The sequence below is a fragment of the Cavia porcellus genome, unplaced genomic scaffold (assembly GCF_034190915.1).
Source record: "Cavia porcellus strain 051 isolate PalLab524CR breed Dunkin Hartley unplaced genomic scaffold, mCavPor4.1 scaffold_32, whole genome shotgun sequence".
NCBI lineage: Eukaryota > Metazoa > Chordata > Mammalia > Rodentia > Caviidae > Cavia > Cavia porcellus.
Genome location: NW_026947515.1, coordinates 18148568 through 18167611, shown reverse-complemented (window position 1 = coordinate 18167611; position 19044 = coordinate 18148568). Strand labels below are relative to the sequence as shown.

The 19044-nt window shown below is 50.9% G+C and overlaps 1 protein-coding gene across 2 annotated transcripts in view; it reads left to right on the top strand.

Annotated features, from left to right (window-relative positions):
• The window catches only part of Mrc2 (mannose receptor C type 2), a 52383-nt gene that overhangs the window by 29667 nt on the left and 3672 nt on the right, over positions 1-19044 (top strand). For both annotated transcript variants that reach the window (XM_013148362.2, XM_005001968.3), the window contains exons 4-23: positions 11-175; positions 366-479; positions 1024-1167; positions 4712-4900; positions 5053-5207; positions 7653-7760; positions 9317-9432; positions 9854-10002; positions 10592-10809; positions 11638-11780; positions 12847-12949; positions 13149-13287; positions 13393-13428; positions 13682-13842; positions 13933-14000; positions 14680-14780; positions 15042-15184; positions 18282-18396; positions 18507-18670; positions 18828-18936. In XM_013148362.2, coding sequence (XP_013003816.1) covers positions 11-175; positions 366-479; positions 1024-1167; positions 4712-4900; positions 5053-5207; positions 7653-7760; positions 9317-9432; positions 9854-10002; positions 10592-10809; positions 11638-11780; positions 12847-12949; positions 13149-13287; positions 13393-13428; positions 13682-13842; positions 13933-14000; positions 14680-14780; positions 15042-15184; positions 18282-18396; positions 18507-18670; positions 18828-18936 — 2640 coding nt within the window. The remainder of the gene's footprint in view (positions 1-10; positions 176-365; positions 480-1023; positions 1168-4711; positions 4901-5052; positions 5208-7652; positions 7761-9316; positions 9433-9853; positions 10003-10591; positions 10810-11637; positions 11781-12846; positions 12950-13148; positions 13288-13392; positions 13429-13681; positions 13843-13932; positions 14001-14679; positions 14781-15041; positions 15185-18281; positions 18397-18506; positions 18671-18827; positions 18937-19044) is intronic.

Below are 19044 nucleotides of genomic sequence, written 5' to 3'. Positions count from 1 at the left end.
ATGGTGACAGGTAACGACTGTGAGACCTTCTGGGACAAGGATCAGCTGACTGACAGCTGCTACCAGTTTAATTTCCAGTCTACACTGTCCTGGAGGGAGGCCTGGGCCAGCTGCGAACAGCAAGGGGCGGATCTGCTGAGCATCACGGAGATTCATGAACAGACCTACATCAATGGTAAGGGGCAGGCAGCCTCCAGAGGTCTGATCCACCCTGGGCAGGATGGGGCACCAGCAGCCTGAGGTCTGCTCCCCTGGTGGCAGCCCTTGTGCCCTTTCTGTTCAGGGAGGGTAAGGATGCTGTTGGTGGAGACAGCAGGAGTGCTGAGCATGGCTGCCCCTTCTCAGTACCCCCTTTTTGCTGCCAGGGCTCCTTACTGGCTACAGCTCTACACTGTGGATCGGCCTTAATGACTTGGACACCAGTGGAGGCTGGCAGTGGTCAGACAACTCGCCCCTCAAGTACCTCAACTGGGAGAGCGGTGAGGCATGAGTCTGAGGGCACAGGGACCTCACAGCCACTTGCCCTACCGCAGGAGAGCAGTGGGTTATGGGGAAAACACAGATTCCCACCCCTTCCTGGACTGGGCCCCATTAACCTAAGCAATGCCTTGGTGTGAATTAGGCAGGTGGATTGTGCCCCAAGTCCCAGGGTTTGGTGAGTGGATTGGGTTTGGGCCTCAACTCACAGCTTTAGGCAGTGCAGAGTTGGTACCAGGGCACCCAAAGGAGGCAAAGCTGGAGCTGGTACCCATGGTACCCTGGACCCATGGGTTCAGGACGGCATAGGGCCAGGTTAGAAAGAATGAGGACAGCTGGCCATGTTGGCAGGAGGATGGCAAGTTTGAGCCAAATGAACTTAGGAACATCCTGAATTCAGACCCCCGTTCCAGAGAGAAATAATGACACAGTGGCGGAGCAGGAGTAGAGGGCTGGGGTTCTCCAGCTAGCTCAGGCTTCCTGGAGGAAGGGGCCGTGGTGTGAACTTCTGTCGCCTGGGGTGCTCGCACTCGGTGTGCCCCACAGATCAGCCAGACAACCCAAGCGAGGAAAACTGTGGAGTGATCCGCACCGAGTCCTCAGGCGGCTGGCAGAACCGTGACTGCAGCATCGCTCTGCCTTACGTGTGCAAGAAGAAACCCAACGCCACTGCCGAGCCCACCCCGCCAGGTGAGCCGCCCCGAGAGGGTCCAGCGTCTAGGCTGCAGGGTAGGGGTGCAGCTCACAGCCCAGTGTCTTAGCTACTTTGTCATCAAGGAGATGCAATGCCCAACACCCACAGCTATAAGGAGGAAAGGTTTATTTTGGCTCACTGTTTGTAGAGGTTTCAGGCCATTGTCTGCTGGCAGGGTAGCATGGCAGACAGGTATGGCATCGGAGGCTTACTGATGGCATGGAAGACAGGAAGGAGAGAGGGATCAAGGCAGAAGGAAAGGATAGATAGACCCTTCCAGGCCACACTCCTCCAAACAGGCCTCACCTGCAAACATCGTGTTTAGGTACAAACTTACAGTGGACCTGGGTGCCAGGGATATAGCTCAGCAACACAGCACCTGCCTCACAAACGTGAGGTCATGAGTTCGATTCCTGATGAAAAAAAAAAAAAACAACAAACTAATAGTGGACTAGTCCACTTGTGACTATCATGGCCCCTTGATCCAGTCACCTCCCCAAAGCCTCACTTACGAGTGCATGAGGTTTTGGGGGGCACCAAGATATAAATTGTAACACCCAGCTAGCTGAGCCTCACCTCTTGGTTTCTCTGTGGCACAAGGGAATTCTAAATGGTCTTTCTTATTTAATTGTTCAGCTAAAATCTGAACAAATTGGAAGGTGCCACTAATTCATTCCAGGGCCACTTGTTGAGAAGTGTGTCAAATGCTGACAGTATTCCCTGCGCCCTGTGGAAACTACTGTCTGCTGGAGGGGACAGACATCTTTACACGTGATGACAGTATTCTGAGTTACGAGGTATTATTGAAGTCCTAAAAAGTGCTAGTGAAGGAACTGATTAAGCTTCTGAGAGTTAAGGTTCTATAGAAGTGACATTTGATTTGGGCCTTTCAAGTTGAGTATAAGCTTAAAAGGCAAAAAGCGGTGTGGAGGAAGGGCCCTCCCTGATCGTACAGAGGTGTAGAGATAGAAAGCAGGGAGCAGCTGTAGGGGTGGCGGGCAGTGCCCAGCTTGGGTGCAGCATAGACCGTATGCCAGGCCATGTTTCTGGGCTCAGAAGAGCCCTGGGAGCAAGTTAGAAATGCCGACTGGTGGTCTTGCTCTTCTCCTTTTTTAGTATTTATTAGTGCATGTTTGCACGATTATGTTTCTTTGAAGAGTTGATACACATCTTAATTCTTTTTCCATGCCCTTCTGCTCCTCCGTCTCTCTCCATCTCTTGATCTTCTCATTTCAGAGAGATCTCCCTACACCCTACTGTCTCTCTTTCATTTTTCTCTTTATTTATATTGGGGTTTCACATATAAGAGAAACCGTGTGACAGTTAGGCTCACGTGTCTGGTTTATTTCACCTAACGCTGTGATCTCAAGGTGCAGCCATCTTCCCACTCAGAACTCAAGTTTATCGTGCTTTGTGGCGGAGTAGTGCTCCATGGTGTGTAAATACCACATTTTCTTTATCCATTCACTTGTCGATGCACATACACACGCTGCTTCAAAGATCTTTAAAAAATTTTTTTTATTATTAATTTATTTCTTTATTTTGGTACTAGAAATCAAACCCCAGACCTTGTGCTTACTAGGCAGGTGCTGTGCCACTGAGCTATAACCCCAGTCCCTACCCAAGATTTAGCTACTATTCTGAACCAGAATCTGCAGTTCACAATTCCCCAGGTGAGTCCTGTGCAGGTAGTTTGAGAAGCACTGGCTTATGGCCATGGTGATGAGAGGAATGCCGAGAGGCAGGTTACAGCCAGTTGCTGAAGCCAGTTGCTGTGCTGCGGGGTGAAGTTTGAGTGGTGCCAGGGAGGCTTCCGGGAGCCTCTGCAGGTTCTTATGCCAGGGAATGTCGTACATGTATTTGTGATTCAGAGATACAGCTCTAGGGGCCTCATGGTGGTGGTGATGGAGTTTGGGGCAACCTCAGGCCCTGGTTTGAGGACTCTGCTTTTTAGTGGGGTGTGGCCGTGGGCAAGTGCTTTGTCTCTGAGGTGCAGACACTGTGCCTGTTAACTGAGAATAAGCACATCGTCGTTTTACAGGGTGCTTTTAATCGATTCGTGTCTTTGTAGGTAGGATTCAATTAACATTATAGGTTGAAGGGGGTGGGGAGTTAATGCCTCTGTCTGGGTAGCTTGTGGAGTAGGTGAAGAGATTTCCACAAAGAAAATCAAGCAAAATCGGAAAGAAAAATATCCACAAACCCACAAAAAATAAAAGGCTTATATAGCCAGCTCCTGCTCTAGACCATGAAATTCTTGCCAAAGATTGATTCTGAATGTTAGCTGCTGCTTTCTCCTCCTAGGGGGTTGAAAGGAGCCCCACCTAGGCTACCCCATTCCAAGCTGGAGGAAGCCTGCAACGGGCACAAACCGCTGGTTTTCCCAGAATCTCCCTCTGTTTGCAGAGTGCTTCCTAGGCCTCAAGGACTTGTAGATGTCTGTGGCCTCGGATTTCTTCCTCTGCAGTCCCGGCTCTCTGCATGAGGCATATTCCAGGCATCTTGCTTTCTGTGTCTCATCTCAGAACAAGGGCATGTCGTTTTGGAAGCTGGCACCGGCATGCCTTCGAAGCACCCACATTTCCTGAAGCCTTTTTACATCTGAACAACAGTTTTGTCTGGAGCTGTAGCCTCGGATCTTAGCTCATTGGCCAAAAGGAGATGATTGACAGCTCTTGAGCCAAGGAGAGAGCCCACTCCGGCCCTCAGCCCACCTACTTTGCCTGGCCTCCAAGAAAAGGTGCAGCCTAGACCTGGAGCTGCCTGCCCGGAAAAACAGGGCGACAAAGGCTGGGGTGGTGCTTCAGGTGGGCACACGCTTTCCTGTCTGGCCAGGGCGGAAGCCTGCCAGAGCCTGACATTGTGGGTGGTTTGGTGCAGTCCTTTTTTCTTTTGCCAAGACCCAAGTAAGAGCTTGTTTGCTTCAGCTGCCCTTAAGCCTCAATATCTAGAGGGTATTGAGGAAATCCACTGAAATGGAGGCAAGAGAGGGTCCTGGGATGCAGCGAAAGGAGTTTTAGCTTAAGAACTTGTCAGTCTGCAGTAACTTTCTGTACCCCATATTTCAGGGTTCACCTACTAGACTCCTGGTGGGCCAGCCCGGGCCACTTAATGGCTTAACACCCTTGTCCCCGTTCCCTCCTTCCAGTACTGCCCACCATAGGTATTGCTCAGTGGGTGTTATTTGGGGAACAATGGTGGTCCCATATACTAAGCAAGATGGCCATAGACCAAGTTTGATTCTCATAACAGGAAATGTCACCAAAATTCAGGGGGCTGATTTGTCCTAATCCCCTTCCCATGCCTTGCTGAGAGGAGCAGCCTGAGAAACTGTCATGTTCTGGGTGGAATCTGCAACCGCTGCTGGGTGTCTGTCCCTTGGCCCCCAGCATGTCCAACACTGTTTGGGATGGGAAAGGCACATCTGGGACAGGTGACTCCAGCAGCTGACTTGGAGGCTGTGCTTGGGTTGACACCCCATGCATTGGTGTTCAAACTGGGTAGCTCAGTCTCTGAGCAGTGGCCCCGTGGGTTTCACAGACAGGTGGGCCAACATGAAGGTGGAGTGTGACCCCAGCTGGCAGCCCTTCCAGGGCCATTGCTACCGCCTGCAGGCTGAGAAGCGTAGCTGGCAAGAATCCAAGAAGGCCTGTCTTCGAGGTGGCGGAGACCTGCTCAGCATCCACAGCATGGCCGAGCTGGAGTTCATCACAAAGCAGATCAAGCAAGGTGAGGAGCTGCCGGCCACACGTCTGGGGTGGAAAGCAGGGCCTCTGTGATATCTATCCCATCCCGTCCTGGAGGCTTGGAGACATTTCCTTCCCTGCTGGCAGCTAAGGCTGACTCAGTGTCTCCTCTCGTATCTTCTCCTGTTGACCCAGAGGTGGAGGAGCTGTGGATTGGCCTCAACGACTTGAAACTGCAGATGAATTTTGAGTGGTCTGATGGCAGCCTTGTGAGCTTCACCCATTGGCACCCCTTTGAGCCCAACAACTTCCGGGATAGTCTAGAGGACTGTGTCACCATCTGGGGGCCGGTGAGACTCTCCTTCCCCATGACAGGGTCCTAGAATCCCCCCCACAGGTCCCAGCTGAGAGACAAACTACTGTCAGCATCTGCCTATGCTGCAATGTGTCCTCTTACCTGGCCCCTGCTTCCCACCAATCCCATCTCTTCCCCGTGGAAAGGCTGCAGGTACTGAATCCACCTCCCCCACTAGCTGAGTCACTCAGGCAGGTTACTAGCGGTCACTGGGAGAATCACAGGAGCTAATTCTCTTGAAGCCTATACATGTTGCCCGGCCCATTCTTGATCTCCCGCCAGCTGTGCCTCCCTGCCAGCAAGTAGCATCCGAACCTGTATGATGCAGAGGCCCCACGAAAAGTTCTGCTCTTTGCCAACCCTTGTCTCTTCCAAATCCCTACCCTACCCAGCTGAGGGTCTTGCCTTCTTAAGAAATTATGAAGTTATGATTACTTCTTGTTGTTATTCTGAGGAATTGAACCCAGGACCTTCACACTGAGCTACATCCTTAATCCTTTTTCATTTTCTGAGATTGGGTTTTACTAGTCTCTAAATTGCCCAAATTGGATTCGAACTTGTGATCCTCCTGCCTCAGCCTCCCAGAGTGCTGAGATTATAGACATGCACCACTGAACCTGGTTGCCGTGGTTTTGACTTAAACATAAAATGTGTGGGTGAAGGTATTGATGCAGAACTTCAAGCAGAGAAGAAACCCTTTACAGCAGGATAAAGCCACAGGAACAGATGACCTGTTGCCAGCACCTTCTGCTGTAAAATGCAGTACCAGAGACACAATGGCAAAACTATTTACCTTAGAAGAAATACTATTTTTTTCCCAATACTGGGTATCAAACTCAGGGCCTTATGCCAGGCAAGTGCTTATTACTGAGTGACATACCAACTCTAATTTAAAGATTTGAAAACAATTATTTGTTGAGTATGTATTATATTCCAGCTGTTTTCCAGGCACTGAGCTACACAAACATGTACCTTCAGGATGGAGCTTGGAGGCAGACATGCTGCTTGCTGGCAGTCTCTGGGTACTGGGGGATGGTTCAGGCATTCATGGGGCCCAGGACTAAACTCCTTTCCAGCTTTAGCTGTTGAGATTTGGGTCTGGCATATAGGTTTCTCTCTCTCTGTCTGTCTGTCTCTCTCTCTCTCTCTCCCTCTCTCTCTCTCTCTCTCTCTGTCTCTCTCTCTCTTGCTCTTGCTTTTCAGTAGCTCCTTTTGGATTTACTTTTCATGGCCTCAGATACCTGAGGCCATCTATACTCTAAAAATATTAAATGAAAAATTTCGGAAATAAAAAATGTATAAGCTTTAAATACTTTCATTATAATATTGTTACAACTATGCTATCATTAGTTGTTAGTCTCTTGCTGTGCCTAATTTATAATCTTAATCATAGGTTTAAAAAAGTAGTATAAGGTTTGACACCATCCATGGATTCAGGAATCCACCAAGAGTCCTGGAACATGACTCCTGTACACCTTGGGAATCCCTTCTGTCTCTGCTGCTGCAGTTACTCTAACAATCTTCCCTGGTTTGTTCTGGATGTCCATAAATAATTTAAAAGAATACCCTTTCTCATTTAAACAGTGTTTACTAAAGTTTCAGGGCATTTGCACATCCCTATTCGTGCTCTCATCTACTTGTGAAGTTGATGGAACTAACCCCACTCTCCTACCTGGACACAGGGAAGTTCGGCTGTTCGTGGAGTCCTAGGCCATGGGCTTGATTGACTCTGTGGCCAACAGACTGATGAGTGGTTGAGGTAGAAGAAAGGAATCTAGCCGGGCGTGGTGACGCACTTCTTTAATCCCAGCATTTGGGAGCCTGAGGCAGGTGGACTGTTGCAAGTTCCAGACCATCCTGGGCTGGCTACACAGTGAGCCCAAGGTCAGCCTGAACTGAATAGTAAGACCCCATCTCAAGGGAAAAAAAAAAGAAAATGAAAAAGAAAGGAATCAATTCGGTGTGGCCGCACCAGGAAGAACAGAGCCAGTACCCCTGTCTTAGGGGTACTGACAAGCATTTCATGGTTCTGTAGGGAAATGGTAAAAGTGAGTAAGAATTATGCATAGTCAAGCGGTCGTGGTCAGGTTGTGGTCTAGTTGGCTGTTATCTGAGCCTGGTTTCTGTGGGGTCCTGCTGGCTTCTGGGAAGTCACTGTTCCTTGAGGTGGGACAGTTTGCTTCCCAACTTGAAATGATCTGCCCCAGAGGGTTGTTGTTCCTGGAATAAACCAGGGAAAAATGACTCAGAGTCCAGAGGAGCAAAATGAAGTTAGTTAGGACTGGGCCCTCCTCTAAATCCCCAATTCTAAAGGAGCCCCTGTTACAAGGTGAATTGCTCAGCAAGTCTGAAGCAGGGCTAGATCTAGAAATCACATTAGCAGAGGAGTTGGCAGGTGTAGGGGAGGGGCCCGAGACTCTCCTTCACCATGCCTTCCTAGGAAGGTCGCTGGAACGACAGTCCCTGTAACCAGTCCCTGCCATCCATCTGCAAGAAGGCTGGCCAGCTGACCCAGGGGGCCCCCGAGGAGGACCACGGCTGCCGGAAGGTGAGGGTGTTTCTGGAGCTGCCATGGTGGGTTCAGCCAGAGAGGCTCCCAGGAACAGGATGGCTGGAGGGGATCGTGCACCCTGACCTGGCACCCTGTCCTCCTTATGCCCCCTTCCTTCGGCTCTTCAGCTTCCTGTTCCTGAAGGGGTGATACTGGATGGGATGGGGCTGGGTCAGAGCTGTGAGGAGGAAACAGAGGAGCCATGGGGCCTGTCCTGTGCTCTAAGTCCCCTTATTGTGGGGAAGCCACACCCCAGCAGCAGCGGAGAACAAGGCAGGAGAGAGGGCCTGAGATTCATCTGTGTGGAAGGAGGCTTCTGAGCTGGCTCTGCACCCCTGGTCCTGCCTCCGCCTCTGCCTGAGTGGCCTGTGTCGGGCCTTTCTCTGGAAGACAGAGGCTCCTTGGTGCCTTGGTGCCTTACCACCTTGTGATTCTGCTCCACTGGGCTTCCAGGGAAGCTTCACGGTGGGGGGTTGGAGGGACAGTGATTCTGTGTGAGTGAAGATGAACGAGCAGAAATCCATCCCCCCCACCCCCCCGCTTCCAGGGTACGCACCCTCCAATCCCCAGGCCCTACAGGGGTGTGAGTAACTGTACCATGTGGGGCAGGGTTGCTCATAAGGGACACTTTGTGGCCTGTGGGCAGCTTTCCTCGACCCCTTGCTGCTGGTCTGGCCCCTCACTCCATTTTCCTTTGGATAAAGTCCTTTCCTCACGGGACAGGAAATGCCAACAGCCATGATCAGCTGGGGGAGAAAGGAGAGAGCAGACAGATAGAGGGCAAAAGAGTCTGGGGTCAGTGTGCTTGCTCAGGGCTTGCCTGGGGGCTCTGTCCTGGCTTGGATGAAGTGGAGGTAGGGATGTAGAGGAATTTCTAACTGCTTGGCACGAGGGCCAGCCTGAAATGTGTGTGTGTGTGTGTGTGTGTGTGTGTGTGTGTGTGTGTGTATGTGTGTGTGGAGAGGTGCTAAGTGGCCATGGTTAATACCCTGGCATGACCATGGCTATTCACGTAGCCCTTGATGGGCACATGGGAGCTCCACACACACACACCATACCTGTTTCTTCTCTTGTGTTCTGGCTCCTGCTGGCCATGCAGTGGTCTTCTACACCACACCTGCAGTGGTCTCCTCATTGAGTGTCTCCCCTGCCACTTACCCGCTGCCAGATGCATCCTCTCAGCCCAGCTCTCTCTGTATCCTGTCATCTCTCCCCAACTTTGCAGCTCTGCTTTCTCAGCCAATTGGCAGATTCCCCACTGTGCCTCTTGGTCTAAGTACCACTTGTCTTTTGGAGCCAGGCTGTGGGCCAGGTCCATCAACCACCCTGGGGCTGTGCTGCCACCTGGTCTGACAGCTGTGGGTAACAGCGTGGGGGGGAGTGGAGAGTGACCAGGTGCAGTATGTTGCCCTCCATGGTATCAAACTGGTCCCTCCTGGCCTACACTCATCAGCCATGTCCATACTGGTGTCCTGCTGCCTGGGTATTTACAGGGAGAGTAGAGAGTCACTCTCCCCACAGATGCCCCTCTCTTGCCTGCTTTCTTGAGCCAGGGTTGGACATGGCATAGCCCATCTTGTTACTGGCTTGGAGAGGACCAAGTGACCTACAGTGAGGCCCGGCACCTGTGCACCGACCACGGCTCTCAGCTGGTCACCATCACCAACAGGTATGAGGGGAGGGGGATCAGGAGCCCTGACCACCATGTTGCCTGTCTCCTGACCTAATGCAACTCCTTCACCAAATGGAATAGCATCCTGCCAGGGACTTTTTATAAAGTCTTGCTACAAGGGAAGACTCTAATTTTTTAGTGTGGGGCAGGGCAAAAGTGGTTGCAGGCACAGATGTGGGCAGATGCTTGAGAAGGACAGCCATTGGTTGTGCCTGATTTTTCTCTGCCTTCTCAACGATACAAGAGATGTGGACAGTACCATAAAAGAGGGAGCTTATTGGCTACCCAAGACGAGGCCCCACTCTCCTGAGAAAGTTACTGGCTAGGCTCATCACCCAAGCCTGGGAGGCAAAAGGTCTGGCCAGGGCCCCAGGAGTGGGGTGGTGCGTCCCCTGAGTGACCAGCCTGTCCTCCAAAGGTTCGAGCAGGCCTTCGTCAGCAGCCTCATCTACAACTGGGAGGGAGAGTACTTCTGGACGGCCTTGCAGGATCTCAACAGCACCGGCTCCTTCCGCTGGCTCAGTGGGGATGAAGTCATGTACACCCACTGGAACCGAGACCAGCCTGGTGAGCCCCTCAGCCCACAGTCGGCCCCCTCCTCTGACTGGCATTGATGAAGCTGGGAGGCTGCAGTGGACTTCTCCTTCCAGCACCAAGCCACTGGGCTTCCCATGAATTGATGATTTGCACAGAATACCCTGTTAGGAGCACAGGCTGTGGAGCCATACTGTCCGGGTCAGATCCTGACATTACTTTTTCTTCCCTATATGTGCTGTGGGGCTCAGTTTGCTTATCTGTCAAACTTACCTTCTTCATAGAGTTGACCTGAAGCTTAAATCTAAGTAAAGTTTTAATACGTGAAAGATAATACATGTAAATATGCACATGCAATGCAGTGTATGCTGTTAATATTAACATTTCACAATTACGTGTTCTAACATTTCCATAATCTAATGCAATTGGATCAGAGAGGCTAAACAAGTTGCCTGTGATCTCACAGGAAACAAAGAGCCAAGACTCTGCCCATTCCTTCCTACTGCCTGGGCCCCGACCCTACAGAGCTGTCCCTGCAGAAAAGGCACAGGTGGTTACCAGTGCCAGTATCCTGCAGGCATGCCAGTGCTTGGCGCATGAGTTTCCTTTCTCCCTCCATCAGGTTACAGCCGTGGGGGCTGCGTGGCCCTGGCCACCGGCAGTGCCATGGGGCTGTGGGAGGTGAAGAACTGTACCTCGTTCCGTGCTCGTTACATCTGCCGGCAGAGCCTGGGCACACCGGTGACACCAGAGCTGCCCGGACCAGACCCCACGCCCAGCCTCACTGGCTCCTGTCCTCCTGGCTGGGCCTCAGACCCCAAACTCCGGCACTGCTATAAGGTAGGGGGACAGCCTGTTGGCATGGCAGAGGGTGGGGACGGGACAAGGGTGGCATGGAAGGGGACTGGACAAGAGCAAAGAGACAGCTCATTTTGGGGAGCTCACGGAGAGCTTTCATGAACCAGAGATACCACTGCAAAAAGAGGTAATGTCTGATGAAACTCATTAGTGAAATCCGTAGCAATCACATTTGAGGAACTGAGGGAACAATAGAGATCATCATTACCAGAGTTCCAAAGATTAGGGCCTATACCAGCATATCCTAGAAGTCCCAGGGGATCCTGGAAAAAGAAAAAGAGAGAGAGACAGACAGACAGACCAGACAGACAGACAGACAGAGACAGAGAGAAAGGAAGGAAAGAATTTTAGTCTAGCATGTGTGAGGCCCTGGATTTGATCCTGAGTACTTCAAAATAAAATAAAAATCTATGCTGCCAACTGTGGAGATTTGGATTCAGTTGTTCTGGGTAAGGCCTGGTAATCTGCCACATTTGGGAGCCACTCACATAGTGCAAGGTCTTCTATTACATGCAGAAACTGAAGTCTAATAAGAGGAAGGGACTTGCTGCTGGCAAGCTGTGACTTTGAGCTTGGAGCCCAGATCTGCTCACTGATCAGGGAATAGTGCACAGGGTTGTGCTAGAAGCTGACTGTGCCAGTTTCCTTCCCCTGAGGCTTATTCCCTGATGAGCAGAACTGTCCTTAGCTAGTTGGACCCCTCACCATCTGGTGAGACCACAGCAGTCACGGGGGAGGGGGGGGTGGCAGGTCCCCGTGGAGAGGTGCACTGGTGGGGACAGCTCAGACAGTTGGACTCTGCTCTTGTAGGTGTTCAGCTCAGAGCGGCTACAGGACAAAAAGAGCTGGATCCAGGCCCAGGGAGCTTGCCAGGAGTTGGGGGCCCAGCTGCTGAGCCTGGCCACCTATGAGGAAGAGCACTTTGTGGCCAACATGCTCAACAAAATCTTTGGGTACGGAGCCTGGGATGGAGGTGCCACCATTTGTGTGGGAGGAGACAACTCTTGGTTGAGCATGAGGTGGGAGGTGGGCAGAGTGAAGGTAACCTCAGTGGGACCTGAGACCTTGGAGTGACCTGTGTATCTATCATGAGTGCCAAGGCCATCTTGTTCCCCTCAAGGAGCCCTGAAGGTTCCCTGAGGTAGGACACACTGGTGTGATCCACTCACTCTTAAAATCATTACCAGCTTCTTAGGGCCTGCAGAGTCCCCTTAGGCCCACCAACTTTCCTTTGCAAATCTTTTACAAGCTGATCCAAGTTGAGCCCCTCTCCACTGCCCCATAGTGACCCACATTCTCAGTAAGCTGTCCTGAGAGACAGAGGCTGCAACTCAAAGTGATTGCCTAAGAGGGTTTCCGCAGGAGCTCATCTCTGTCCTGTGGGCTCTAGGTACTGTATTCTCTGACACAGCACCTATAATCCCTCAGCATTGGGAAAGATCCAGATGGATCCAGGCTTCCTGAGATCTTAAGCCTTCGGGTATATCCTCCCAGCAACCATCAGGATTTCATTATTTGACTGTAATTGTAATAGCTTGTGTTCATCACTGTTTAGCATTCCCCCGGGACTCAGTACTGTGCTAAACATGCAATCCTCATTCAGTCCTCTCAACACTGCTGAAACAAACATTCCCTGTGGGTTGATGGAGAGGTTAGGTTTTTCTGCCAGGGCACAGAGTTGGTCCAAGGGTGAATGGGGACCGTGACCCAGGTTTACATAGTGCCAGAGTGCCGCAGTGCTTTCTAAAGTCGATGCGTGCAGAATCTTGCTGGGTAGGACACCCCAAAGGGAAGCCAAGGGAAGGAGAGCCTGACCACCAACTCTAGAGCAAGAACTTTAAATAATAAAGACAAACAGCTCTGCTTTGGTCGTTCAGTGTGAAGCCCAGGTGAAGAGGTTCTAGGGACGTAGGTCCTAGGGACTTCCAGTCACAACTAAGAATGACCAGGTGTTGTGTTTGGGCATCTGCCACTCTCATCTCCCCTGTCTTCTGTCCTCACCCCTGCGTTGTGCTGAAGTGAATCAGAGCCTGAGATCCATGAGCAGCACTGGTTCTGGATTGGCTTGAACCGGCGGGATCCCAGAGTGGGTCAGAGTTGGCGCTGGAGCGATGGCCTAGGGGTGAGGGGGCCTGGAGGAGGTGGGGTGGGGAGAGGGCGGAGCCTGGAGTGTGGGCAGGCCCCTGAAGAGGCAACATCTCTGGCCAGAGCTGACCCCATAGAAGGAAGGTGGGGGGTTCTCAGTCAGGCCAGCCTTTTTGGTCTCTGTGCCGGGCGGGGCAGCCAATACCTTGTGCCTTACATCTCTTCCCGGTCCCCAGTTCTCTTATCACAATTTTGACCGGAGCCGGCACGACGATGATGACATCCGGGGCTGCACAGTGCTGGACCTGGCCTCCCTGCAGTGGGTGGCCATGCAGTGCGAGACACAGCTCGACTGGATCTGCAAGATCCCTAGAGGTTGAGTGGTGTGGCACTGGGGGACACGGTGGAGTCGAGGGTGGCAGGTCCGGGGATCCAGTGTCTCCTTTCCCCTTTAGTGTCTTTGTCACTATTGCCCCGTAGGCGCGGATGTGCAGGAGCCTGATGTCAACCCACAAGGTGAGGCCCCAGGTCAGCCCTAGCCACAGGAAGGAAGTCAAGGGGGTGAGGGATTTCAGCTACAAGATAACTGGCATTGGATAGAGCAACTGGGAAAGAGAGGCAAATCCAAAGCCTGGAGCTTGACAGGAGGCCTGTACTGGGTCCATTGTGCTGGCAGGCCCACCCCCCCGCCTGCCCTGGCTCCGGCCTGGCTCCACTGTGTGGTTCAGGGTCCTGGCTGGTAGACCCAGCCTGTTCGATGCTCCCATAGGCCGGCGGGAATGGCTGCGTTTCCAGGAGGCTGAGTACAAGTTCTTTGAGCATCACTCCACATGGGCACAGGCTCAGCGCATCTGCACCTGGTTCCAAGCTGAGCTGACCTCTGTGCACAGCCAGGCAGAGCTGGACTTCCTGGGGCACAACCTTCAGAAGGTGGGCATAAGAGGCAGCAGAGGCTGGGGCCTAGAGACTGAGGGCAAAAGAGCTGCAAATCCTTACCCACCTTTCTGTTTAATTCCCCAGTTCTCCCGGGGCCAGGAGCAGCACTGGTGGATCGGCCTGCACACCTTGGAGACCGATGGGCGCTTCAGGTGGGAGCCTGGTGGGTGGCAGGTTCGAGAGGGGACCAGTTGTGTGGATGTGTGAATGGCTGTGTCCCCAGGCCCGAGGTGGGAAGGTAGACAGCACCTGGGGATGCAGAGGCATGCATTCGAATCCAGCTCTGTTCCTTGCTGGCTGTGCAGCCTTCAGCAAATGTCTTAACCTGGCCTTAGATTTCTCATCTGAAGGCGGGAGTAATGAAGCCTGCCTCCTGGGATTCTTGTGACTATTAGCTAGCTTCAGTAACAAATTGAAGTCCTTAGCACAGCATCCAGCACATACGGGGCACTAAATAATGGCAGTTTCTGTTACATCTGGGATCATGCATCATGAACAAAGCTTCTAGGGACATCAACAGAGCACATGATGGTCTACAGGGAACTCTATTCGGCGTCCACTGTCCATGCATCAGGTCCTTGAGGCAGGAGGACCAGAACCCTACAGGGATCCGGGCACGTCTTTGCTCTTAGAGCCCATGCTCTGGGGCTTTCAGGAATCCTAGAGGAGTGCTTGGGACAGGCTCGGCCTTAACTGGGAACACCAGGTCCTTGGGCCACTGGCTGCACTGAGCTCTATAGCTCCACTCTTTTATTTACAGCCACTAAGTCCCAGAATTTGGGCCTTCCCTGGCCAGTGCTAGTGGCTCAGTACTATTCTGTGCCATTGTAGGTGGACCGACGGTTCCATTATAAACTTCATATCCTGGGCACCAGGCAAACCTCGGCCCATTGGCAAGGACCAGAAATGTGTGTATATGACAGCCAGCCGAGGTAAGGACAAGGGTTGACAGACAGGGGTGGAGAGGCGAGCTCTGGCAGGGAGCATCAGCGTCTTCTCATTCTCTTTTCTTCCCAAACCCAAGAAGGCTGATAAGGGTTGGCCTGTCTCGATAGCCCCAGAGCCGCAGCAGGCTTGAGTTCAGAGCTGCACATAGTCCCTGAGCCTTAGCCCAGACCTCTCAGGACTATCAGGCTGTTACCAGCTCTGTGTGCCTTGCCCTCGGGGTGACGCCCTTCCCCCCGCTTTCACAGAAGACTGGGGGGATCAGAGGTGCACGACGGCCTTGCCTTACATCTGCAAGCGCAGCAACAGCACTGGGGAGACACAGCCTTCAGACCTGCCATCTGCAGTGCTGGGGGGCTGCCCCCCTGGCTGGAACCAGTTCCTCAACAAGGTAGGAGACGGGGTGAGGGCACCCAAGGGAGTCAGAAGGGAGGATGTAAATGTGAGACCCACGGGTGGCAGGACTCCTGGCTGTTTGGCAGCATCAAAGTCACGCGTATACTCAGCAGCCTCTTACTTGGCCCCAACACCAGGCTGCGTCCTTTGGAAAATGACTTAATGCAGTAAAGTCTTCTACCCCACCAGGAAACAAGGTTGTCCAATACTTCAGTGAGTTTTCCAGCTCAGTGACTGGCAACCTTTTGATAATGAACTCCTTGTAAAAAAACAAAATCTGAACATACATATGCAGACTGTGTATTTTATTTGTGAATAGGTAATTACGTGTGTAAATAAAATGCGTATTTACTGCTATACTAATGTGACTAATGTTAAATATAATAAAATATGCATAAGAGCAAAATGAGCTAAAGATTAAAAAATAATATTTTAAAGTATTATTAATGGCATGGAAACATTTTTGGTTCACTCAAATGATCAAGTATAATTATTAATATTTAAGTAACTTGAATAAGAGCCATGCAGTTACAAATTATTTTCTAAATAATTTGTAAGACATTATTTCCTTTTTAAATGTTAAATTTATTTTATAAGCTATACATAAAAACATGAAAGTATATATATATTTATATGTATTTATGGGGTACTGTGTAATGTTTCAGTACATTCATACAATGTCTATTAAATCAGGGTAAGCATATCTGTTTCCTTAAACATTCATCATTTCTTTGTGGTGAAAACATTCAAAACTCTTTCTTCTAGCTTTTTTTTTTTTGGTACCAGAGATCAAACTCACAACCTTGTGCTGGCCAGGCAGGCGCTTACACCGCTGAGCTAAATCCCTGGCCCTCTTCTAGTTGGTTTTGTTTTTTTTTTTTTTTGTCTTTTTCCTTTTTATCGGTACCGGGGATCGAACTCACGACTGCCTGCTTGCAAGGCAGGCACTTATGCCGCTGAGCTAAATCCCCAGCCCTCTTCTTCTAGTTTATTGAAACATGTAGTCCAACTGGGCATGGTGGTGCACACTTGTAATCGCAGCACTCAAGGGACTCGGACAGGAAGCTTGCTGTAAATTCAAGGGCCAGCTGGGCTATATAAGCAAGTTTAAGCCCAGCCTGCACTACATAGTTAGAACCCTGCCTTTAAAAAAAAGCAGGACATTCCCATGGTCTCTAATCACCCAGCTGTGTAATATCACACCAGAACTTGTTGCTTCTGTCTCACTGTAAGTTAGATCTGTTGGTCAGCCTTTTCTTCCCCATTCTCTCCAGCTGTGGTAAGCACCATTCCACTCTCAACTTACAAACTCAACTTTTTATTTTGTAAATATGAGAACATACAGTACTTGTTTTTCTGTTCTCTCATTTTGTTTTTTTAGTTTGATACTTTGTAATTTGTGACTCATAGGTCTTGTTGGAAGTTCGAAGTTTTTCAGAACATGGATTCAATGGTTATCATAGGTTTAAAAGACGCCACACAAAGAAATGAGTAAAGCCAAGGAGCATGTGGTGAGATAGAAGCCCAGCAATCTGGAGGCCAAGGCAGGAGTCCCACAAGCTTGAGCCCAATCTAAGAAATTTAGTGACTTAGGAAGACCTTCTCTCAAAATAAAGAATAGAAAGAACTGAGATTTAACTCACTGTGATGACCCAGAGTTCATTTCCCAGTACCAAAAAAAGACAAAACAAAAACAAAAGGATAAATATGAAAAATATTTATCAGCCGCTAACTGCACTTTCTACATCATCTTTCTCATTTTTCACTTCTTCCATCATTTAAACAAAGGTTTTTGTTTTAAAATTGGCTAGTCAGTTTCTAAACGCCCCCACGCCCCCACCCCGTTTTTTGAGACAGATGGTGCTACCTAGTTCAGGCAGGGCTTGAACTCACTGTGTAGCCCAGACTGGCTTCAAACTCACAGCAGTCCTCCTGCCTCAGCCTTAAGTGCTGAGATACAGGGCACATGAGGGTGCCACCATGCTCGGCCTGGTTTCCCTCTTATCTCCTACATGAATCAGAAGACCTGATCAAGAGGTGTAGACACTTTGGAAAAAATTTAAAAGAACATTTAAAACGTTCTCTTCCCAAGTATTTGGAGTGTGCAGGTAGGAAAATGTGGGGCCATACAATGATTCAGGATGAATATATTTCTAAACTGGTTTCAAAATGCTCCCTTCGTAGTGTCAGCCCCACTCCCAAGTGAGTGTGCCTGTGAACTGCAACCCTAGCAGGCTTTCACAGTGTTCTGTCTCAAATCTGCCATCGGCATCAGTGGGAGCTAACCACTGACAGAGCACTCGCCGATCAAGCACTCAGCTGTGTCATGTGCTATCATTAAACCTTCAGATAACCCCCAAAGCAGGGTTTTTTGAAATTCTACTCTACAGAAGAGAAAATTGAGGTCAGAGCACGAATCTGACTCTTGCCTCCTCCTGTCCCGCCTCCAGCCCTGTCTCTGGGACTCCGAATCTTCGTTATATCCTTCCTTTCCCACCATGCTGCCTCCGAGCAAAAAGTGACTATAAACCATTCATTTTCCAAAAACGAGTCTTTGCTTGATCAAAACATTGCCCACACAGGGCTCTTTTAACCTTATGGAAAAGAAATGAAGGTGGGGAAAATATAAAATTATAATTAGAAGCCTCCGGCTACCAAAGACCATCCAAAAATAAAGACAGAAGTATCCTGGAACAGGATTGTGTGCTCTGAAAAGGTGAGGTAACAGATTTCAGACAGCACTCAGGAAGGTGTTAGGAGAAAGCAGGATGGATCTTGATTCCGTCTTCACAGTGCTTGCCCGTTCCCTTTTCTCGTAGGCAGCAGTGGTTTTGGTGGCCCAAAGAAATCTTCCCATTAAAATAAATTTCCCAGAGCCTGGGTGCACCTGTGTGAGTCCTCTGTGCCAGGCTGGGGAAGGTGGAAGTGGCTTGGCCAGAGAGACCCAGATGTGCTGGTTCCCCGGATAATGCTCCTTCCCAGCCCCAAGGCCTCCCAGGACCAACTGCTGGGGGGGTGCCACGCTGAGGGGCTCCTGGGTTTGTGGGGCCAAGAAGTAGAGCTGGATGTCACACCTCCTTTTTGCCCCACAGTGTTTCCGAATCCAGGGTGAGGACCCCCAGGACCAGGTAAAGTGGTCAGAGGCACAGTTTTCCTGTGAACAGCAAGAGGCCCAGCTGGTCACCATTGCAAACCCTTTAGAACAAGGTAGGGTCAGCCAGGGGCCCCACTGTCCTCCAGCACAGTACCCTCTGTGGCTAGAGCAGGCAAACAGGAGCTCCCTTCTCACTCTCAACTCTTTTTTGGGGGGACCGTAGCATTCATCACTGCCAGCCTACCCAATGTGACCTTTGACCTTTGGATTGGCCTCCACGCCTCCCAGAGAGACTTCCAGTGGGTGGAACAGGAGCCCCTGCTGTATACCAACTGGGCTCCGGGGGAGCCCTCTGGCCCCAGTCCTGCTCCCAGTGGCAACAAACCGGTGAGGACACCCCTCTCTCCTCTGCACCCTTCTTCTCTCATCTGTGGAGCTGCCTTTGCTACTGGTCTCTAGTCCGGTCTCTGTGCCCCCTCTTGGGTCAGTGGCACGGAGTGGGTGAGCAGCTGCCAGGCTCCCCTGAGCAACTCCTTTCCCTCAGACCAGTTGTGCAGTGGTCCTGCACAGCCCCTCAGCCCACCTCACTGGCCGCTGGGACGACCGGAGCTGCGTGGAGGAAACACACGGCTTCATCTGCCAGAAGGGCACAGGTACGTGTCACCAGTGAGCATGGAAACTCAGCAGTGGGCTGCCTGCTACGGTTCCTGGTGGAAGGAATGAAATAAGGTCCCTCGCTGGCCCCACAAGGCCCTTGGGGT